General features: G+C 44.6%; 1 protein-coding gene across 2 annotated transcripts in view; it reads left to right on the forward strand.

Moving 5' to 3' along the window:
* IK (IK cytokine) overlaps window positions 1-23,295 on the forward strand; it is a 49,259-nt gene extending 25,964 nt beyond the window's left edge. For both annotated transcript variants that reach the window (XM_030211612.1, XM_030211613.1), the window contains exons 12-20: window positions 2,282-2,507; window positions 3,698-3,716; window positions 10,844-10,922; window positions 15,711-15,791; window positions 16,588-16,645; window positions 17,118-17,206; window positions 17,685-17,793; window positions 19,410-19,444; window positions 22,791-23,295. In XM_030211612.1, the coding sequence (XP_030067472.1) occupies window positions 2,282-2,507; window positions 3,698-3,716; window positions 10,844-10,922; window positions 15,711-15,791; window positions 16,588-16,645; window positions 17,118-17,206; window positions 17,685-17,793; window positions 19,410-19,444; window positions 22,791-22,818 (724 nt within the window). In that variant the 3' untranslated portion in view covers window positions 22,819-23,295. The remainder of the gene's footprint in view (window positions 1-2,281; window positions 2,508-3,697; window positions 3,717-10,843; window positions 10,923-15,710; window positions 15,792-16,587; window positions 16,646-17,117; window positions 17,207-17,684; window positions 17,794-19,409; window positions 19,445-22,790) is intronic.
* The last annotated feature ends 724 nt before the right edge of the window (window positions 23,296-24,019 follow it).

The raw sequence follows: 24,019 nt of genomic DNA on the forward strand, positions 1-24,019 counted from the left end.
AGTCCTGGATTTCAAATATGCTGACTAGTAAAGTGGGGGGAGTACCTGAAGAAAGAGCTGATGGGCTGGGAGGACCTATGAAAAGTGGAAAGACAGTGGTCCAGATTGAAAGGAACTATAAAAATGGCTACTGACCTTTATGTAAGGAAAGTATATAAAAGCAAGAAAAAAAGGAAACCAATGTATAGTAAACCACATTGAGGCGTATTTTCAAAGCACTTAGCCATACAAAGTTCCATAGGTTACTATGGAACTTTGTAAAGCTAAGTGTTTTGAAAATGAGCCCTAACGTCTCCTCAGGGATCACTTGTTGTATATCAAGTGCTGAAAATAAATTAATATGGTTTCCAAACCAGTGGCTGAGAAAATAAAGGCAAAAGAGTTGGCGTTCGTGAAATACAGAAAAACTCATAAAGAGGAACACAGAAAAGAATATCAGATGAAACTGAAAGAAGCAGAGATATACAGCTGGCAAAGGCACAAGCAGAAGAACCAATGACTAGAAATGTAAGGAGGAGTGACTAAGAATTTTTTTTAAGTATATTAATGACAGGAGAAATGCTAAAAATGGAATTCTAAGACTGAAAGATGTTGTGTACCACTATGTGGAGAGTGATGAGGAAAAAGGGATTGTTCTAAACAAACAGTTCTGTGTTCTCGGAAGAAATTCCTGGAGAAGGACCACGATCAGCTGGCAAAGGTACTTATGAGAATAAATTAGATATGACACTGCGCACGGGGAAAAAAGTGTATATGAATAACTTTAAAAACTGAAGGTGGACAGATCCATAGGACAGGACAGGATCTATCCCAGGATATTGAGGGAGCTTAAAGAGGTTCTGGCAGGTCCTCTTAAAAACTTGTTTAATAAATCCTTGGAGAAGGGAGAGGTTCTGTGGGATTGGAGAAGAGCGGGTATGGTCCATCTTCACAAAAGTGTCAACAGAAAAGAAGCGGGAAACTAGAGGCTGGTAAGCCTCACTTCGGCTATTGGAAAAGTAATGGAAGCAATGCTGAAGGAAAGGATAATGAATTTCCTGGAATCCAGTGGGTTACAAGATCCAAGGCAACATGGTTTTACCAAAGGTAAATCATGCCAAATGAATCCTATTGAATTCTTTGCTGGGCGACTAGAGAATTGGATTGAGGACATATGCTATATATAATCTACTTGGATTTCAGCAAAGCCTTTGACACAGTTCCTCATAGGAAGGTCTCGAATAAACTCAACAGGCTGAAGTTAGGACCCAAAGTGGTGAACTGGAGTAGAAACAGACAGACGGATGCCAGGGGGTGGTGGTTAGGGTTTCACTTGGAGGAGGAAAGGTGAATAGGGAAGTGTCTTAAGGATCAGTGCTGGGGCTGATTCTATTCAATATATTTGTGAGCGGCATTGCCGAAGGGTTCTAAGATAAGGTGTGCCTTTTTGCGCATGATACCAAGATTGCAACAGAGTGGGCAACAGGTCTGAAAAATTTAGAAGAATGATCTAATGTTTTTAATTGGATTAGATTTGTTACTTATGGTGTTCTATATTGGATTAAATGTATTATTGTACAGTGCCTAGGGCACTTAGGGGGAGAGTTATCAATGTGAGCTTTCATTAAGACTGGTCATTTTACCACAAGTCCTGCTATTTTAGTACAGGGTCTTATTACATAAAATAGGGTCCTGTGCTAAAATAGCACAACTTGTGGTAAAAAAAAAAAAAAACATCTTAACGGTAGCCCACTTTGATAACTTCCTCCTTTTATTTATTCTTCACTTCTTTCTCACTTTATTTCACACTGAAGTTACTTAAGATTCTGATTAATCATTCCATGCAAACAACTGCGATGCATCATATGTGTGCTTTAGCACTAACTCGGAACTCCATTCTAATGTATCCAGGAGTTATGATTGTACCTTTTATCTGTGCCTGATCATTAGCTGTTTCCCATTGCTTTTTAGTAGGCGTTCCCTGTGGTGTTCACTGCAATGCAGCTTCCCTGTACTTTCCATGTTTGAACAGATCTCCTTCTGGAGCTGTCCTGTGGTATTAGTGCTTTACTTAGCTGTGGTGGGGAGATTGCTGTCGCCATGCAGACTCCAGCATTGCTTTTCTTTGCTTTCCATCTTCTGACACCTTTTCTAGGTAGCATCGAGGGCAGCTCTTAAAATTCTAGATTTATTTCTGCATAGCTTTTCATTTCTGAGCATGAGCTCCCTGTTTATCAAATTTTAACCATGTTTGTAAGTGTCTATGGTATCACTATTCACAGCCAGTAAATATCCCTTCCAGTATTTTTGAAGACATTGGAGATTATGTACCAACCACAGTGAAAGTTCCACGGGAGAAGGACCGAGAGAAGCATAGGGAACGGGACCGAGCTCGGGAGAAGGAAAGGGAGCGGGATCGTGACCGGGAACGAGACAAAGAGCGGGAGCGGGAGCGAGAGCGGGAGCGAGAGAAGGATGAAGAAAAGAAGAAACACAGTTACTTTGAGAAACCCAAGGCTGATGATGAGGTAATGGCTGGGTATCAAATCCTTTAATCCTCTAATTCAAGATCTGGTACAGATCCTTACTGGTGTATCCTTAGTAGGAAATGCTTTAGAATGTTTGTTTGAAAACAGGTTTTTTTTTTTTGTTTTTTTTAATGTTTGAATATTTTTATTAAGCATCATCACAATACAACAATGTAAACATATTCATTTTTCCCCACGTTTCCCCCCCCCCCTTCCCCCCTCCCCTTGAAAACAGGTCTTTTAGCATTTTACTCATTTACTACTTAAAGTTAATATCAGAATTCTTGTTTATAAATAATCCAAATCATCAAATCTGGGACGTATGTTAGTGGGGTTCAGAGAAGGACAGTATGAGCAGATTGGCTTTTGGGGGATACTTGTCTGCTGTTGGAGTACAGAAGCTTTGTAGGGTTTTGTTTAGAATGCCTTGATTTCATGGGCAGTAATAGTTTGTCCATCTGACGCTTTTCCATTCCTCAGCTATCGCTGTTTTTTTAAATTACCTTTAATTAGAGGACTGATGATATGGGGTTTACAAAGATGCCTCAATGTGCATGGGTCCAGCAGAAGGCTTGCTCTGCAGTGATGGAACGGAATCCCTGCATCTAATGTAGACCTTAGGAAGCAATTCTACAGCTGAGGGTCTCCATTTAGGCACCTCGAGAATGTGTGGTAGGAGCTTGTTCTGTAACGGAACCTGGGTTGTGTTACACTAGTATTCTATAACATCTAGGTGCCCGCAGTTACAGTAGCCATAACGCTGGCATAAGTGTGGATGCTGAAATGTGGCAGGGGTGCGTTTATCCTACAGTATTCTGTAAATTATTTGTGTTAAATGGCAGCCCTGCCCTTGCTTTGTCCCTGTGTATGTCATCCTTGCAAATACATACTGTGTAAGTAAAGTGGGTATGTTGCAGAATAGCACTTAGGTGCCCTGCTAATATGCGGGGCAAGCGTTTAATATTCTAGATGTTTAGGTGTACAGGGAGCGCTTAACTTATAGAACTGCCCTTCACATGATCGAGTGCCATAGTAGTGTTGCTTCTTAAGGGGACTCCTTAATTGCTTTGAAGGATATGAGAAAAATAAGAGAAATGCAAAAATATTTGGATTAACCTTGCTTTTAAAGTATTGTTGCTATAACACACATTTAACTTTTTTCTTCTTTTTTTTATATTTCTCTCCTTTAGCCTATAGAGGCTGAGAAAGGTAAGTTATGAATATTTATTAACTTATTTAACTTATCTTTTTCCATAATTAGTGCTTGGAACAAGATATAAAACACAGAAACAAATGCAAACATAAATAGAAGTTACCAATAACTAATTAACTGAAAAATAATGAAATAGGATTTCTCCGAGGACAAGCAGGCTGCTTGTTCACACTGATGGGTGACGTCCACGGCAGCCCCTCCAATCGGAAACTTCACTAGCAAAGGCCTTTGCTAGACCTCGCGCGCCCATGCGCACCGCGTTTTCACGACCGTCTTCCCGCCCGAACGGCTCGTGTTCGTCAGTCTTCTTTTGTCCGCGCTCGGTACGGTCGTGTTTGCACCGTTCGCGCCCCTTAAGTTGACCCTCGCGCGTCTTTTGACTTTTTCGCTCTTTAAAAAAAAAAAAGGGATTTCGGAGAAGGACCTTACGGTCTTTTTCCCTTCCCCGTATTTCTAGTTTTTGGCCCCGATAAGTTTTCTTTCGTTTTCGGGGTAGGCCCCCTTGAGGCCTTGGGTCGAGTTTTTTTCTCCCCCTCTTTTTGGTGCCTTACCGCAATTACGAGTTTTGATTTCGCCGGCGTGATTTTTCCGCCCATGTCATCGAAGTCTCCCAGCAGCTTCAAGAAGTGCACCCAGTGCGCCCGGGTAATCTCGCTCACTGATAGGCACGCGTCGTGTCTTCAGTGTCTGGGGGCTGGGCACCGCCCGCAGGCCTGTAGTCTTTGCGCCCTTTTACAGAAAAGGACTCAGGTAGCGAGATTGGCCCAATGGAACGTTTTGTTCTCGGGCTCTGCATCGGCACCGGGAGTATCGAGTGCGTCGATGTCGACGGCGTCAAGACCTCTGCCATCGGCTGCGACTGTATCCATTGCATCGAGGCATCGACCCTCTGCATCATCGGGGCCGAGACATCGGAAGGCTGCGTCGGCGTCGGTGGTACCGGGACCTCCACTAGTGCTGATGTCGTCGGACAGTGGTGCTTCGTCTGGAGTGCAGGTGAGGGCTGTCCATTCCCCTGCTGGTGGCGGTGAGCCTTCGGGTGGGTCTCCCCCTACCCTGAGGGCTCCTGCGGTACAGCCCCCCCGAGACCGACCTTCGGCCTCGGCCCCGAGGAAGCGACGGCTGGATTCTACGTCCTCGCCGGTACCGGGAAGCTCCGGTGACATGCTTCGTTTGAAAAAGTCAAAGAAGCATCGACACCGGTCTCCTTCCCGCGTCGGTACCGAGAGCTCTGGGTCGCCGAGGGAGTCGGCACCCAGAAGGCATCGGCACCGGAAGGACCGCTCACCCTCTGTTCAGGAGGTGTCGATGCGCTCCACCTTGGACAGCCCGGAACAGCCTCCACGCCCGGAACAGACTCTGACTTCGACTCCTGCATTGGCTTCCATGTCTTTCTCCACAGCCGCCCAGCACGAGAGTCTCCGGGCCGTTCTCCCAGAGATCCTGGGAGAGCTGTTGCGCCCTTCCCCTCCGGTACCGGGGGTGCTTGCGCCACCGGTACCGTCGAGTGAGGCGCCAGCTGGCCCCTTGCCCGGGGTGAGGTCTCCGACATCGGTGCCGCTTGCGGTACCTTCTGCGGTCACCTCCCAGGAGGGAGCTTCGCCGGTGCGGGCGAGGGAGTCTACCTCTCGACGCTCCCACCGTGGCCGTGGTTCCACGGAGTCGAGCCGGGCACGGCTTCAGACACAGGTTCGTGAACTTGTGTCTGATACCGATGGTGAGGCCTCGTGGGAGGAGGAGGAGGACATCAGATATTTCTCTGACGAGGAGTCTGATGGCCTTCCTTCTGATCCCACTCCCTCCCCTGAAAGGCAGCTTTCTCCTCCCGAGAGACTGTCTTTCGCGGCCTTTGTCCGGGAGATGTCTACGGCCATCCCCTTCCCGGTGGTTGTGGAGGACGAGCCCAGGGCTGAAATGTTTGAGCTCCTGGACTATCCTTCTCCACCTAAGGAGTACCCATGCATCATGTCCTAAAAAAGACATTGCTGGCGAACTGGACCAAGCCTTTAAGTAATCCCCACATTCCCAAGAAGATCGAGTCCCAGTACCGGATCCATGGGGACCCAGAGCTGATGCGCACTCAGTTGCCTCACGACTCTGGAGTTGTGGATTTGGCCCTAAAGAAGGCTAAGAGTTCTAGAGAGCATGCTTCGGCGCCCCCGGGCAAAGACTCTAGAACCTTAGACTTCTTTGGGAGGAAGGCCTACCATTCTTCTATGCTCGTGGCCAAAATTCAGTCTTACCACCTCTACACGAGCATACACATGCGGAACAATGTGCGGCAGTTGGCGGGCTTGGTGGACAAGCTCCCTCCTGAGCAAACCAGGCCATTTCAGGAGGTGGTCAGGCAGCTGAAGGCGTGCAGAAAATTCCTGGCCAGAGGGGTGTATAACACCTTTGATGTTGCATCCAGGGCCGCTGCTCAAGGTGTGGTGATGCGCAGACTCTCATGGCTGCGTGCCTCCGACCTGGAGAATAGGATCCAGCAGCGGATTGCGGACTCACCTTGCCGTGCGGATAATATTTTTGGAGAGAAGGTTGAACAGGTGGTAGAGCAGCTCCACCAGCGGGATAGCGCTTTCAACAAGTTCTCCCGCCGGCAGCCTTCAGCTTCTACCTCCACAGGTAGACGTTTTTATGGGGGGAAGGAAGACTGTTCCCTACTCTTCTGGTAAGCGTAGGTACAATCCTCCTTCTCAACACCCTGCGGCCCAGGCTAAGCCCCAGCTCGCTCGCTCTCGTCAGCAGCATGCGCCTCAGCAAGGCCCCTCGGCTCCCCAGCAAAAGCAAGGGACGAGCTTTTGACTGGCTCCAGCAGAGCATAGCCGACATCCAAGTGTCAGTGCCGGGCGATCTGCCGGTCGGAGGGAGGTTGAAAGTTTTTCACCAAAGGTGGCCTCTCATAACCTCTGATCAGTGGGTTCTTCAAATAGTCCAGCAAAGATACACCCTCAATTTGGCCTCAAAACCTCCAAATTGTCCACCGGGAGCTCAGTCTTACAGCTTCCAACACAAGCAGGTACTTGCAGAGGAACTCTCCGCCCTTCTCAGCGCCAGTGCGGTCGAGCCCGTGCCATCCGGGCAGGAAGGGCTGGGATTCTATTCCAGGTACTTCCTTGTGGAAAAGAAAACAGGGGGGATGTGTCCCATCCTAGACCTAAGGGCCCTGAACAAATATCTGGTCAAGGAAAAGTTCAGGATGTTTTCCCTGGGCACCCTTCTTCCCATGATTCAGGAAAACGATTGGCTATGCTCTCTGGACTTGAAGGACGCCTACACGCATATCCCGATACTGCCAGCTCACAGACAGTATCTGCGATTTCAGCTGGGCACACGTCACTTCCAGTACTGTGTGCTACCCTTTGGGCTCGCCTCTGCGCCCAGAGTGTTCACGAAGTGCTTGGCTGTAGTAGCAGCGGCACTTCGCAGGCTGGGGGTACACGTGTTCCCATATCTCGACGATTAGCTGGTGAAGAACACATCCGAGGCAGGAGCTCTACAGTCCATGCAGATGACTATTCGCCTCCTGGAGCTACTGGGGTTTGTGATAAATTATCCAAAGTCCCATCTTCTCCCAGTGCAGAGACTAGAATTCATAGGAGCTCTGCTGGATTCTCGGACGGCTCGTGCCTATCTCCCAGAGGTGAGAGCCAACAATTTGTTGTCCCTCGTCTCGCGGGTGCGAGCGTCCCAGCAGATCACAGCTCGGCAGATGTTGATATTGCTGGGCCACATGGCCTCCACAGTTCATGTGACTCCCATGGCCCGCCTTCACATGCGATCTGCTCAATGGACCCTAGCTTCCCAGTGGTTTCAGGCTTCTGGGGATCTAGAAGACGTGATCCACCTGTCCACGAGTTTTCTCAAAACCCTGTATTGGTGGACGATTTGGTCCAATTTGACTCTGGGACGCTCTTTCCAAATTCCTCAACCACAAAAGGTGCTGACTACGGATGCGTCTCTCCTGGGGTGGGGAGCTCATGTCGATGGGCTTCACACCCAAGGAAGCTGGTCCCTCCAGGAACGTGATCTGCAGATCAATCTCCTGGAGTTACGAGCGGTCTGGAACGCTCTGAAGGCTTTCAGAGATCGGCTGTCCCACCAAATTATCCAAATTCAGACTGACAACCAGGTTGCCATGTATTACATCAACAAGCAGGGGGGCACCGGATCTCGACCCCTGTGTCAGGAAGCCGTCAGCATGTGGCTCTGGGCTCGCCGTCACGGCATGGTGCTCCAAGCCACTTATCTGGCAGGCGTAAACAACAGTCTGGCCGACAGGTTGAGCAGGATTATGCAACCTCACGAGTGGTCGCTCAATTCCCGTATAGTGCGACAGATCTTCCAGGTGTGGGGCACCCCCTTGGTAGATCTCTTTGCATCTCGAGCCAACCACAAAGTCCCTCAGTTCTGTTCCAGGCTTCAGGCCCAAGGCAGACTGGCATCGGATGCCTTCCTCCTGGACTGGGGGGAGGGTCTGCTGTATGCTTATCCTCCCATACCTCTGGTGGGGAAGACTTTGTTGAAACTCAAGCAAGACCGAGGCACCATGATTCTGATTGCTCCTTTTTGGCCGCGTCAGATCTGGTTCCCTCTTCTTCTGGAGTTGTCCTCCGAAGAACCGTGGAGATTGGAGTGTTTTCCAACCCTCATTACACAGGACGAAGGGGCGCTTCTGCATCCCAACCTCCAGTCTCTGGCTCTCACGGCCTGGATGTTGAGAGCGTAGACTTTGCCTCTTTGGGTCTGTCAGAGGGTGTCTCCCGCATCTTGCTTGCTTCCAGGAAAGATTCCACTAAGAGGAGTTACTTCTTTCTTTGGAGGAGGTTTGCCGTCTGGTGTGACAGCAAGGCCCTAGATCCTCGCTCTTGTCCTACACAGACCCTGCTTGAATACCTTCTGCACTTGTCTGAGTCTGATCTCAAGACCAACTCTGTAAGGGTTCACCTTAGCGCAATCAGTGCATACCATTACCGTGTGGAAGGTAAGCCGATCTCAGGACAGCCTTTAGTTGTTCACTTCATGAGAGGTTTGCTTTTGTCAAAGCCCCCCGTCAAACCTCCTACAGTGTCATGGGATCTCAATGTCGTTCTCACCCAGCTGATGAAACCTCCTTTTGAGCCACTGAACTCCTGCCATCTGAAGTACTTGACCTGGAAGGTCATTTTCTTGGTGGCAGTTACTTCAGCTCGTAGAGTCAGTGAGCTTCAGGCCCTGGTAACCCAGGCCTCTTACACCAAATTTCATCATAACAGAGTAGTCCTCCGCACTCACCCTAAGTTCTTGCCAAAGGTTGTGTCGGAGTTCCATCTGACCCAGTCAATTGTCTTGCCAACATTTTTTCCCCATCCTCATTCCTGCCCTGCTGAACGTCAGCTGCACACATTGGACTGCAAGAGAGCATTGGCCTTCTATCTGGAGCGGACACAGCCCAACAGACAGTCCGCCCAATTGTTTGTTTCTTTTGATCCCAACAGGAGGGGAGTGGCTGTGGGGAAACGCACCATATCCAATTGGCTAGCAGATTGCATTTCCTTCACTTACGCCCAGGCTGGGCTGGCTCTTGAGGGTCATGTCACGGCTCATAATGTTAGAGCCATGGCAGCGTCGGTAGCCCACTTGAAGTCAGCCACTATTGAAGAGATTTGCAAAGCTGCGACGTGGTCATCTGTCCACACATTCACATCTCATTACTGCCTGCAGCAGGATACCCGACGCGACAGTCGGTTCGGGCAGTCAGTGCTTCAGAATCTGTTCGGGGTTTAGAATCCAATTCCACCCCCCTAGGCCCATTTTATTCTGTTCCAGGCTACACTCTCAGTTAGTTGGATAAATTGTTAGGTCAATCTCAGTTATGTCCTCGCCGTTGCGAGGCCCAATTGACCATGTTTGTTGTTTTGAGTGAGCCTGGGGGCTAGGGATACCCCATCAGTGAGAACAAGCAGCCTGCTTGTCCTCGGAGAAAGCGAATGCTACATACCTGTAGAAGGTATTCTCCGAGGACAGCAGGCAGATTGTTCTCACAAACCCGCCCGCCTCCCCTTTGGAGTTGTGTCTTCCCTTGCCTTTGTTTTGCTACATATGGGACTGACGAACACGAGCCGGTTCGGGCGGGAAGACGGCCGCGCGAGGACTAGCAAAGGCCTTTGCTAGTGAAGTTTCCGATTGGAGGGGCTGCCGTGGACGTCACCCATCAGTGAGAACAATCAGCCTGCTGTCCTCGGAGAATACCTTCTACAGGTATGTAGCATTCGCTTTATTGTGATGCTGAATTCTTAACATACAGACAGCGTTCTTAAAAGCAGAACCAGTAATTGCATATTTAACTTAAAAACCCCCAAAACAACCCAGAACTGATAATCCAAGGGATCAGTATTCAAAAGGGATTTAACCAGCTAGGAAGGCTCCTCCTGGGTTAAATTCTGATGGCTGACTCTGCTATCAGTTAGTGAAACTGAATCTCAGCACAGACCACGTACACTATCTGGTTAGTGCCAGTGTGGGCCGAGGGTAGAGTCATGGTAGAGCTGGGACTTACCTTATTAGTGGTGATAATCAGTCTGCTAACTGAGTAAAGTGCGTGGATAAATTTAGGACGGTCTTCGCTATCCTAACTTTATCTGGGCACTAATCTGAATATAGTTAGGCACCCAGGTAACTTCCAGCGGCCTCTGAAAATCTGGATATTCAGTGCCGGTGCTGGATTAGGTCTTGCATTGAATATCTGGTTCAGATTGAGCCCGTAGTGGTCAGCACCTTTAAATTCTTTGACCCACTGTGAACTGAATATTGGAGGGAGGGGTGCAGCAAGTTTGCAAGGCCTGTCTGAAAGTCATAAGATCCCAAGAGGAGTTTACTCTGAGGTGTTTTCCAGAATTTCCACCTGCTGTTCTAGAATCCCTCTCTGTGCTGCAACCCTTCTCCATTGAGCTTTTTCCTCCCTTTACTCCTACATTAACACTTGCTCAGATGGGATAGTAAGCAACTTACATCCTACTCCAGTAAATACAGAAGCTGAGAGATATAAGAGAGTTCTGTATGTACTTGAATTTGGGTGGGGGGGGGGGAGAGAGGAGAAACTTTTTCCTGTCATTTTAGCAAAACCTTATTTTTTTTTTTCCAGGGCCAGGCTCAGCCAAGGACCTTATTAAATCCATCAATGAGAATTTTTCTGGAGCACCTGGATGGGAAGGTGCAGATCCATATCCTTTTAGTTTATACAAATGTGAATGCACTGGAAGTTTTCTGAATCCTTGTCTTCATCCCTTTTTTGCCTCATGGTGCCTCTCCTGCATCTGCAGTGCTTTATTCCAAGAAAGCCCCACTGTCCTCTGACTAGAGTAAAGAATGCTGCAAATAACTTTTTCAGGGCACTGTCTCACTGTCCCTGTCGTGCACGTGGTCTTTCATTCCTATAATACAGAGGAGTAGCCAGATTCAGTGTTTTGGATGGCCCTTCCATGCGCATGTGCCCCCTTCCCCACCACCAACCACACACCACAAATATCTTCCTGGAGATATTTTTTAAGAACATAAGAGTTTTGTTTTTTTTCCTTCTACCCCATATCTTCTTCCTCTCCTCTGCAGCATCCCCGCATCTGCGCTCCTGTCTCTGTCCCTCCCCGATGTCGGTACAAGCATCCTCGGAGCCTGCAGCAATTCATTCTCACTATTGCGCCAGTCCTGTAGGCTTCCATCTGCCATGTCCTGCCCTCGCTGACGTCATTGCCTGTTTCCTCTCTGGCAGAACGTTGATGATACGTTGAAACCCTCTGCTCAGTGTGCAGCGGCAGCTAAGAAAGCAAATAGAATGTTAGGTATTATTAGGAAAGGAATAGAAAACAGAAATGAGGAAGTTATAATACCTTTGTATTGGTCCGTGGTAAGACCGCACCTTGAATATTGTGTTCAATTCTGGTCACCGCATCTCAAAAAAGATCCAGAGAAGGGCGACAAAAATGATAAAGGGGATGGGACGACTTCCCTATGAGGAAAGGCTAAAGTGGCTAGGTCTCTTCAGTTTGGAGAAAAGATGGCTAAGGGGAGATATGATAGAGGTCTATAAAATAACGAGTGGAGTGGAACGAGTAGACATGAATCGCTTGTTTACTCTTTCCAAAAGTACTAGGAATAAGGGGCACACAATGAAGCTACAAAGTAGTAAATTTAAAACAAATCTGAGAACATTTTACTTCACTCACTCTTATCTGTCCTGTTCGTCTGTCCTAAGTAGATTGTAAGCTCTGTCAAGCAGGGACTGTCTCTTCATGTTCAAGTGTACAGCACTGTGTACATCTAGTAGCGCTGTAGAAATGATAAGTAGTAGTAATTAAACTCTGGAATTTGTTGCCAGAGAATGTAGTAAAAGCAGTTAGCTTAGTGGGGTTTAAAAAAGGTTTGGGTGGCTTCCTAAAGGAAAAGTTCATAGACCGTTATTAAAATAGACTTAGGGAAAATCCACTGCTTATTTCTAGGATAAGCAGCATAAAATGTATGGTACTTTTTGGGGATTTTGCCAAGTACTTGTGACCTGGATTGGCCACTTTGGAAACAGGATGCTGGGCTTGATGGACCTTTGGTCTGTCACAGTATAGCAATACTTATGTACTTATGTCCTATTCGGACAGCGTAGTTGTGATGAACAAAGTGATCTGGTATGTGCAGTGTGTCCTTTCCATACCTTTTTTTAATTTGGAAGTGTTTTTTTTCCGCAATAGCGTACATGGAAGCTAGGGAATCTTCAGATGTAGTGTACACTGGAGTCATTCTTTCTTCCTGAGAGTTCCTTTCACATTCTTGTATTCTTCAGGGCAAATTCCAAGAGGAGTTAGTTCTGAGATCTTCAAGTATTAGCTTTCTCTTCCTTTAGCTCATCTAGAACATTTCTCTCTGTCAGTTCTTCCACACAAGGGTTAACTTATCCAGAGCTGGATGTGTATCCATCCTTTTGTATATTTCTCCTGTCTGGAGTTGAGTCCTTAGACCCTTTACAGGGTTTACAGGGATAATTGAAAACTTCTCATCTTCAAGAGGATCTTCTTGGTTTCTTTTCCTTCAGCTAAGAGATTTGAATCTCAAGTTTTCGCATACAGATTTTCTTTTTTTCCCCATTCAGAATGCAAGAGTTTCTATTAAAATGGTTCTGTCCTTTCTTTCAACAGCAGTATCTTTCTCTTCCCCTCTACCCCCCCCCCCCCCCCCCCCCCCCCCCCGTTAGATCAATTCCTCAAACCTTTTTTTTTTATTTTCATAGTCAAGAATAGGCATGTAAGTTCAGCTTCTTTCTTTTGCTCCTCATCCATTGTCTTCTTTCCTTATTCTGTGTGCATGATCCAGGAAAGGCGAAGTAACCTTGTAGACTGCCTTGACTGGTAGTTGTAGAAAATGTTTCTTGGCATATATAATTTAGAGGATGAGTAACGTTCTAATATTTCACAGCTCTTCTCCCAGACATCCTCGGAATCAGTTACAAAAGGAGCTTCTAGTATAATCTGGAGACCATCTCATAATCCATTGTTTCTTACATTCACCAGATGCCATTTAGAGCATGAGCATATTCTGTGCTTGGGACTGAAATTATTTATACAAGGATTTTGAGTCCCACCTGTATTGGGAACTTTTTTGCTACATTCCATGGGTTCTTCACTGGTCTGATAAGAATGCTCAAGATGGAGAAATTAAATCTTGCCTTCTAATTTTCTTTCCTTTGGTCAAACCTGACCAGTCCAGATACCTTCCTTTGTATATTTCAGTTATTAAGCAGGTCTAGCTTATGATAATCTTGCTATTTTCATTGCAGGTATGAGCACACAAATTTCTTCTTATTCTGCAGTTATTTTATCTCTAACAATTTGATTTTTCAAGTTTTCTTACTGATGATGTGTTAAATCATAACATTCTAACCAAACTACTGGATAAACTTGGAATCGGTGGAAATATTATTAATTGGATAGAAGGCTTCATCACCTCAAGATCTTACCAAGTTAAATCATCATCAAACATCTCATCTCCCTGGCCGCCAGATTGCGGTGTACCTCAAGGATCCCCTTTATCGCCGATGGTCTTTAATCTTATGATGATCCCACTTGCCAAAGCTCTGTTCAGACATGGTCTCAACCCTTTCATTTACGTTGATGACGTCACCATATTTATTCCCTTCAAATATAATCTTACTGAAATCTCCGACAAAATATCCATGGGCATGAACATCTTGACCTCTTGGACCAATGCCTTTAGGATGAAATCGAACAAAGAAAAAACACAAAGCCTAATCCTCTCATCTCAACACTCTGCACCCCTCCCATCTATTCTTAAAACCTCAGACATCACAATCCCCATTTCTGACAATCTGAAAATCCTTGGAGTGATTCTAGACAACCACCTTTCACTTGAAAATCACGCTATATCCACTATAAAGAAAATGTTCAATATGATGTGGATATTGAAACGCGTAAAACCCTATCTTCCCCTGAAACCTTTCCGGAATTTAGTACAATCCACGGTACTTGCCCATGTAGACTACTGTAATAGCATTTTCGTTGGCTGCAGGGCCCATATCCTGAAAAAACTTCAGACTGCCCAGAATACGGCAGCGAGACTCATTTTTGGCAAATCACGTTTTGAGTGCGTAACCCCTCTTCGTGCAAAACGTCACTGGCTCCCTATCAAAGAATGAATCAACTTCAGGGTCCATACATTAATCTACAAGATTATCTACGGTGAATCTCTGGCCTGTATGTTCAATCTGATTGGCCTCCCTACCAGAAACACGTCTGAATCTTTGCGAAACTACCTCAACCTACTTTACCCCACCTGCAAAGGAATCAAGTACAAGACCTACTATGGATCTAACTTCTTCCTGGGCAGCCAACTCTGGAATGCTCTCCCCAGATCTATCCTATCAATCTGCGACTACCTACCCTTACGGAAAGCACTGAAAACCCATTTATTCAAGCAAGCCTATCCAAACGATCCAGATTAATCTTATGAACCATCTACCTAACACATACCCCCATGATAACGACATTGACCCAGACCATAACGACATTGACCCAGACCACATCTCCCACCTTACTCCCCTTTCCATTGCCTATTTCTACCTACTCATCTCATCTATTATTCTGGTATACTTAACTTTTACCTTCTTTAACAATATTCTGTATTCCTTTTACTGTGTAAGCTGCATTGAACCTGCTTTGAGTGGGAAAGCACAGGATACAAATGTAATAAATAAAATAATAAATAAAATTAACAGGAGGATTATCAATATGATATTTCAAGCCAAAGGAAAACACAGGGTCCATTGCTTTATTATTCAAAAGCAATCTTAAGGCTGTACAGTGCTGTTATTGGGTGAAGTACATAGGCTTTTTTTCTCTATCTCTATCTCCAGCTGCTTGTGATAATTCTCAGGTTTCTAGACTGGTCTGGTGGGACTAAAGGAAACAAAATTAGCAGGTAAGATGTAATTTCTCCTTATGTTCTACCATGAAGCTTCTGTTTATGTTAATATATCTGAACTGCAGCACCAGCTAGTCTGAACCTATGTATTGTATGCAGGTAATGTTTTATTAAGAAGTTACAGACTTTTGGATGGATGTTAATCTGATTATGGTTCTGAAGACAGTAGTGTGGGTTCATTTTTCACCTACTTTCCAGAGGGAGTTAGGCTTCTGGAATATATATATATAACTCCCTCTGGAAAGTAGGTGAAAAATGAACCCACACTACTGTCTTCAGAACCATAATCAGATTAACATTATATATATATATATATATATATATATATATATATAATGTGTGTGTGTGTGTGTGTCCACTGTAGCCTTTTTCGTGTAATGTCCTATCCATCTCATGCTTTGGGATACTGACAGGGCTTTTTTTGTTTGTTTGTTTGTTTGTTTGTTTGTTTCTTGTGCTAACACTGAAGAGGTGAGGATATATTGAGAACTTCAGTGATTTTAAGCTGTGTTTTTCTTTAACACTGAAACATTAAAGAAGCATGAAGACAAGAAGCAGCTGGGAGATTTCTTTGGAATGTCCAATAGCTACGCCGAGTGTTATCCTGCAACGTAAGGATTCTTTCTTCCACATCCAGGGGCAATGAAGACTTACTTGTAGCACTCTGAATGTTTCAAGTTTTCTTAAATGTTTTCCTTTTGAGCACATCCTAGTACAAAGCAGGGGCGTAGCCAGTCATCCAATTTTGGGTGGGCCTGGGCTCAAGATGGGTGGGCAGAAGAACCTCGCCCCATCCCACAGGTGATTTGGTCTCTCCTTCTCTCACCTGCATGCTATATGGTCTCTCAAACATCCCCCCCTCTCCTGTATACCTTTTAAATAGCAGATTTTCAACAGCAGCGAGCAGCAACTAATACACACTGCTCATGTTGGCCCCATACCCTTCCCTCTGATGCAACTTCCTGTTTCCGCCTAGGCAGAAATACATCAGAGGGAAGGCTGTGGGGCTGGTGCAAGCAGTATGTATGTCACTGCTCACTGCAGGTGAAGATCTGCTACTTACAAGGTATGCAGGAGGGACATGTTGGGAGTTTTCGGCTGGTGGGGCTTGGGGATCCCTGCCAGCCATATCATAGGTATGCTGCTACTGGGTGGGCCTGAACCCAAAGTAGCCCACCCTTGGTTACGCCACTGGTACAAAGTTCAGTTATAGTAAAATACAAAATTCTTAGAGGGGGGACATACAAGATGATGTGATTTATATGGGATTTGCTAATCTGTTAGGATACAGATGGCCTTATTGGTATTACTATTATTGCTGGTTTCAGCAATACTGAGATACATTTTTTTTTACTATCATGGAGGTGGGGCTGTTCTTTGTTTTTACTTGATCTTGGTCCCTTGCAGAATGGATGACATGGCTGTGGACAGTGATGAAGAAGTGGACTACAGTAAAATGGATCAGGTATTGAAAGCCATAACTTTAGTAATACATTTTGGTCCAGCAATAAAGAGCTGAGGTTAGATTAAGTCTAATGCTTTGAAATGTCAGCTGTCATTGTTTTTATAAAATGTGGATAAAGGGTTTCATTCATGAGCCTTTGATATATCCTTGAAAATGTTGTTAAAATTTCAGGAGCATTTTATAAGTTCTGATCTTGAGCCCACACAGGCCCTTTCTTTAGATGTTCTCCATTACAAGTTATCACAATGTACAAAGATTCCAGGACCAGTATAAATACTAGAAAATTTCAGAAAACTTCTAGAGATCTTTTGGGCCACCACAACCTCAATTTTACAGCCATCTGTCTTCTGTGAGAAACATCTTTGATATGCTGTGGCCCTCTTCCATTCTAATTCCTTCTCAAAACTGAATCTTAAAGGGTATTTAAAAACTTTGATTGGACCTCTGATATATAGTTGTGTCTCTGTTTCAGGGTAACAAGAAGGGACCTTTGGGTCGCTGGGACTTTGATACTCAGGAAGAGTACAGTGAATATATGAACAACAAAGAGGCTTTACCAAAGTGAGTGTGAATTTCAGACAGAATCATTGGGTTCATATACTTCCAGGTTTTTTTTTCCTCTCAAATGTGTATCTCAAAAATTATAAATGGGATTTTTTTAAAACTGTATAAAAAAAAATAATAATTCCCAGGTTAACAATTGCATAAATGTAATACTGTATCCCAGGTATATATAAATTTGTGTGTGAAGGTGCTAAGAAAACCATTGTGACAAAAGGTAAAAAGTCACCGTTTATCTGTCATTGCACTTTCTCATAATTTTAAGACAACAATCCACAAAAAAATATGTAGCAAACAGAGTTTAGTTCACAATTATAGCTCCACAATTTTATCTCCATAAGCAGCATCAAGAAACATTTATCTTAGGATCAAATGTTTGTGTATGCTAAATTGTGTAGGCTTTGCTCATAGCTAGCTGTTCAATTACTAACAGAACTTTTAGAAGTATGACCTCTCTGGTCAACCTTTTTCTCTTCAGAGCTGCCTTCCAATATGGTATCAAGATGTCTGAAGGACGTAAAACACGCCGTTTTAAAGAGACTAATGAAAAAGCAGAGCTGGACCGACAATGGAAGAAGATTAGCGCAGTAAGGACCACTTTTTTCTTGGGGTTATTCCAGACTTCATATTGACCAAAGGTCAGGGCTAGAAAGTGGATTCATTTACAAGTATTTTCAGGTTGGGAATGCTGGTAGTCTATATAGCTTTATTTTGTATACCTATTATTAAACTTGTCCGAAACAGTAGTAAACAGACATTCTGGTATGAAAATTATTCCCAAACTTATTGACAAAGTTTCAGAATATAAAGATTCTGGAAGTTTTAATCTGTACAGAATGCTTTTAATCTTTTAACAAACTCTTACATTTATATATTGTTTACAGTATTTTAAAACAAGCAGGAGGATTCCGTACAGTTAAGGAAATTAATGCCCGCAATAGGCAATTACAGCAGTAAAAATATTCAAACAACAATACAAAGTATGGCATAGTATGCTATATTACAATGCCAACACATTACACAATAAAACATTTTAATAGACAGCATAGGGTGTAAGCAAAGATGTAATATATCTAATATAATAATTTGTACCTCAACGTTCTGTGGCTGGCTGGCAGGCTGGGTTCGTAACATCCTGATGTCAGCAAGCCTCCAGCATTCCCTTCCCTCTCACTGTCCTGCCCTCGCTTAAAGATGAAATGACGTCGAGGGTGGAACAGTGAGAGGGAAGGGAATGCTGGAGGCGAGCTGACGTCAGGATGTTACGAATGGATGGGAGGGCACAGGACAATCGCTGGACATGGAGGGAGGACAGAATCGCGGGACATCAAGGGGAGGGCAGGGCAGAGGAGACTCGATGGATGGGAGGAGAGGAGAGGATCGCGGGACACGGATGGGAGGACAGGGCAGAAGAGAATCACTGGACATGGAGGCGAGGGGAAAATCGCGGGACATGGAAGGGAGGGCAGGGCAGAGGAGAATCGCGGGTCACAGAGGGGAGGCCAGGGCAGAGGACAATCGCTGGACATGGAGGAGAGACCAGAATCCTGGGACACGGATGGGAGGGCAGGGCAGAAGAGAATCATTGGATATGGAGGCGAGGGGAGAATCGCGGGACATGGAAGGGAGGGCAGAGGAGAATCGCTGGACATAGAGGGGAGGCCAGAATCGCGGGACACGGAGGAGTGGCAGGGCAGAGGACAATCGCTGGACATGGAGGAGAGACCAGAATCCTGGGATACGGAGGGGAGGGCAGGGCAGAGGAGAATCGCTGGACATGGAGGGGATGGGAGGCGAGGGGAGAATCGCGGCTCATGGAGGGGACGGCAGGGCAGAGGAGAATCGCTGTACATGGAGGGGAGGTCAGAATCGCGGGACACTGAGGGGAGGGAATAATTGCAGGACATGGAGGGAAGGATGGGAGGGGAGAGAAGAATCGTGGGACATGGAGGGGGAGGGCAGGGGAGAGAGGAGAAATCGCTTAGATGAGAGCCTTCCTAGGGCCCATTTCATTTTTGACGAAACGGGCTTGGTTGCACTAGTAGATAGATAAAACAGAGCAACAGAAGTAAGAAAATAAGGGACTAGTTAAAGAGAGTTGCACATTTATATTGCAGTCCCTATTGAAATGATTTCTCAGTATACTGAGCTATCTTAGAGTTTTGCAACTTCAATGCAAATTAATTTCTGCATTTCTCTCTAGATAATTGAGAAAAGAAAGAAGTTGGAAGCTGATGGGTGAGTAAAATCTTTGTTGTTCTCCCAGAGTAGGCAAGAAGGGGAATGGTGACTAACACTGTGAATTAGTGGAGACGACCTCTTTTGCATAAATAATTGCAAAGAAGCTATTTGTAGGATATTTTAAGTGGATTTGTTACTGTGTCTTTCACTAGCTATTTCCTCCTCTCTCCTTTCTTTCATACTGTTAACTGTGAACTTCTAGGAGGTGAAAGTGTACAAGTCAGCAAAAGCTTCAGTCAGGCTTTGGGGGTTTCTGGCTTTTCATCATACTCTGTGGATGAGTAAAAGAAGCTCATGCCAGTGACCAGAAGTTGTTAATGTGAAATGAATTAGTTACGACAGTCCATTCTTCAGCTAGAAAATACACAAAAAGAAAAATTTGCCATTGTAATTGGTGCCCAATTTATTGGTATTTGTAGGGAGAGTAGGAGCTTAATGGATATGTGATCGGAATTATATTTTAACCCCTTGAAGCCCTGTAGAAAAGAGTTCAGGATCATTAATAGGGAACTGTGAGGAACATTTCAGTGCTTGTGCTTCTGCTGTAAATCAGAGGAAGACTTGAGTTTTTGGTAGTAATGATGTGGCCCCTGTCATCAAAATTGGAGGCATTTGGAAGACTGGAAAGAAATCTTTAACAGACTATCACTGAGACTTTGTCTTACTATTGCTCAACTTTTAAAAGAGCAAGCTGGAAGTTTACTGAAAGTAACCAGCAATATTTTAGCCTTTGAGGGAAAATTTCAGTAGCTTTTCCCCATGTAAATAGCTGCTTATGTAGGTAATAGGGCTGTTTGAAAATGTGCCTGTTTGCATATTGTTTCACGTTGCACCTAATTTACCTGTATTCAGCAAAAGCATTTCCAGGAGTAGGGGATGCCACAGTTTGCTGACTTTCATATTTTCAATACTATGCATATTTTAGAAAAAGTCAAGGAGGACTAACCTAGTGATTAGAACAGAGGGGTGAGAGCCAGGGAAGCCTGCTTCTCTCAGTGATGCTCCTTGTCACCTTGGTCAAGTCACCCTGCATTTCCCTTGGTACAAACTTAGGGCTAGATTTATTAAAGTGTTCTACTGAGCTAGCATGTTGCAACACTGTTAATGTTACTCTTGGGGGAATTCAGCGCTACTATGCAATGCAGAATTTGCACTGAATTCCTCACCTCCGCAGACCACATGACTCAAAAGAACAGTCAGGCCTGGGAAAGCAGAGGAGCAGGAAGCAGCTGCTCCTCACACTGGAGTGGTGTGTATGCAGGGAAGGAAGGAGGGGGGGGCTGGAAAAAAGTTGGATGAAGTTATGTATGCTTTGGGGGGAACTAGGGTTAAATTGAGATGAATAGGGCAGTCTGTGCCTTGGGGGGGGTGTCATTGGTGGGGGATGTGGGTGGGTGCAGATGTGGTTGTGTCATGGGTGGGGAGCTGGAGAACGATGGAAGAGGGATGTATATGCCATGGGGATTGGGGCAGAGAAACGTAAGGTGTGGGTTTGCCTGAGAGGTAAGATACCTTGGGGGGGGGGGGGGGTGAACAGAACAGGAGCCTTGCTGGGAGGGAAAGAACATAAGGAGGGCAGTGAAGGCTGAAAAATGTAGTGATTAGAGAATGACACGGGGACGGGGGCCCACGGTAACCATGGGGCGGGGATAGAGCCTGCGGGGACTGGGACAGATCCAACAGGTTAGGAATGGGGGTTTGTCAACCGTGTCATTTTCTACTTTGAAGCGTGTTAATGAACTGGACTGTTAATTATGTTTGAGTGATGCAGATGACAAGGGGGGAGGGGGTTAAACAAGCAAACATGCTCGCCACAACTAGCCAAATTTGCATTGGGGATTCCTATACATTCCTGCTACCAGCACATCTTCTAAGAAGACATCTTCTATTGTAGAAAGGACTGTGGAAGACAGGAGAGCTAGATTGAATCCTGAAATTTTTTAAATCTGTGGATGAATAAGTTATTCAATTTGTGATTTATAAACAGTTGCACAGCATGTTCCTTTTTATACTTTAATAAAAAGATTTAAATATAAAATCATAAGTGTTCGAGGTTTCTGCAAAAGAGGACAGAGCCTACAGGGATGGGGTGGGGACAGAGACAGAACCCACGGGGATGAAGCGGGGACGGGGGACAGAATTTGTCCCCATGTCATTCTGTAGTGGAGATAGAACTCTAAAAGGCAGAGTGTGCTAGAGGGTAGAGAACAGGTGAAGAAAAAGGGAGTGGAATATGGGGAACAAAAATTGGAGGTGTTCACCCTGGAAGAAGGGTAGAGACAGCCAGGGACTGGACTGAACAAGGGAAGGGGTACAAGCTAAGAAAGAAATGGAGAAGGTGGAACCTGAGGAGGGAAACTGCCGGAGGGGGGGGAGGATTGTATTTCATGCCTGGGAGGAGAAGCCAGCTATTATAATGGGGGAATTCTGCACAAGAAAATTACAAACAGTGTGCAGAATTTTCAGTTTTTTAGGCAGAATTCGTCCAGGAGTATAATGTGCAGTATTAGTAAATAGGTCTCATTGTATAAAATGAGTCTTATGGTAAATAATGCATGTGAATGCATGGTAACATTGTAGCACTTTTAGTAAATCTAGCCCTTAAATTATAAGCCCTCTGAGTACAGGGAAAAGCCTACCATACTTGAATGTAACTTGTTATCAGCTACAAATACAATGGCTTGAGCTAAATCCAAATCTCACAGAAAAAGTAGGTGTTTTGCCTTGTGGGTGATTCTCTTGGCTCTGCTGGTCCCAGTAACAGGAAACGACATCAATATCCGATGTCACTTCTGTTATTGGGACCTGCAGACCTAGAATCTGCATGCACAAGACAATATCCCCACATCTGCCTACCTTCTGTTGTTTGTTCCTGCCATCATGCAAACCGGGAGAAGCAGCATCATGGCCATGTGAGTGAACAAAGAGGGGTAGGGAGGAAAGGGAGACAGACGCAGCCATGCAGGATGGTGCTGGTGAGTGAGATAGACAAAACCATTCTGGATGATGGTGGGAGGGGGAGAGATGAGGTAATGCTGGGTGGTGGTGATAAGAGGAGAGGAGATATAGGGTGATACTGGATGATAGGGGAAGAGAGAGAGAGGTCAGTGCAGGGTGATTAAGAGAAGGGAGCATTGCTGGAAGGTGAGAGATGAGGGAGAGAAATGGGTGTTGCCATAAATGCATACTACTGATTAATCACAATTGTGTGATTAATTTTTTTAATCCCACAATGCATTTTGATTAAATTTTTAATCATTGCCCACCTCCACTCTTAAGTGTCCAGATGCATAGTCAGTGAAAATATTAAGTAATTTTAAACCACTTTTTTTCTTTGTTCCAGGGTGGAAGTGAAAAGACCAAAATACTGAAGCAACAGAAATTAACTCCCACCTTAAATGCCTGATGATTTTATACTCTGCACACTTGGACTTTGTATAGACTTTTATTTTCTTTTTGACTATAAAAGCATATTTCTTGACAATATTTGGCCTAGTACTGACATGATAGGTCATTGCCGAAGAGGGTTTAACATTTAAGCAACCTGGAAGCATACTGAAACCTGAATTTTGTAAATCTTATATTGTGATCAATTTCTTTCTAGGCTTCTGTGATCATTGTTGCAGACTGTAAGTGTTGCTTTTTAATTGCATCTTGTAGCAGTAAACTTGTAGACCTTTGGCAGTGTTTCATCTTTATGAACCACTGAATTTTAGATCTGTGTGCCCTTTGGTTGTCAAGTAGAATGAGATTTTTTATGCGCTTTCTGGAATAGTTCAAACTTGAAGTGCATGTAAGACAAAATTTCTTTTCTGTAAGAAAACAAAAAATAAATTATTTATAAAGTTTATACTTCATAAAGTTTTGATTTGAAGAGATTTGAGTAATCATGCAGAAATATTTTATTTATTGGGATTTATTAACCACTTTTATGAAGAGATTCACCCACATATGGTTCCAAAAGTTTGATTTTCTCTGTTCTTGCACTTTATGTAGTGAGCCTTACTGCAAAACAGTAAGTCATGCATTTGGGATGTAGAAAAAAGGCTGCCCAAAACTGATTTTTTTTTTTTTCAGATTTGGTCAAAATTACAGTTACAATAAAACTTAAATTCAACAACATACATCAGTGTGGATTACAATGTATAAAAACCGAAACTGCCACCAAATCTGTTTGATAGGTTTCAGCTGAAACCAAAACTGCAGCCAAACATCATCACCTGATTTTAGCAAAAAACAATACCTCAGACATGGTTGTATGAATGTGAACCAGTAAAGGCCACTGGGGATTGTCAGAGCTTGCAGTGTGCATCCCTCTGCTAAACCTACAGTATCCAATCCAGAATATAATAATTTAAATAGTGAGACTGTATTTTATCACCAAGCAAAATAGCATGTACATAATAAATGTAAACCACTTTGGACCACAGCTAATGAAAACTGAAACTAAAGTGAGTTCTTTTTACAATGGCTGACTTTGTGCCACACTCTCAGTGACAGCCAACATCATAACTCCACAGAGAAGCTAATTCCTAAGAATTTTATCATCCTAAATTTACTGCTAAAATTTCG

This window comes from Microcaecilia unicolor, chromosome 8 (genome assembly GCF_901765095.1).
Source record: "Microcaecilia unicolor chromosome 8, aMicUni1.1, whole genome shotgun sequence".
NCBI lineage: Eukaryota > Metazoa > Chordata > Amphibia > Gymnophiona > Siphonopidae > Microcaecilia > Microcaecilia unicolor.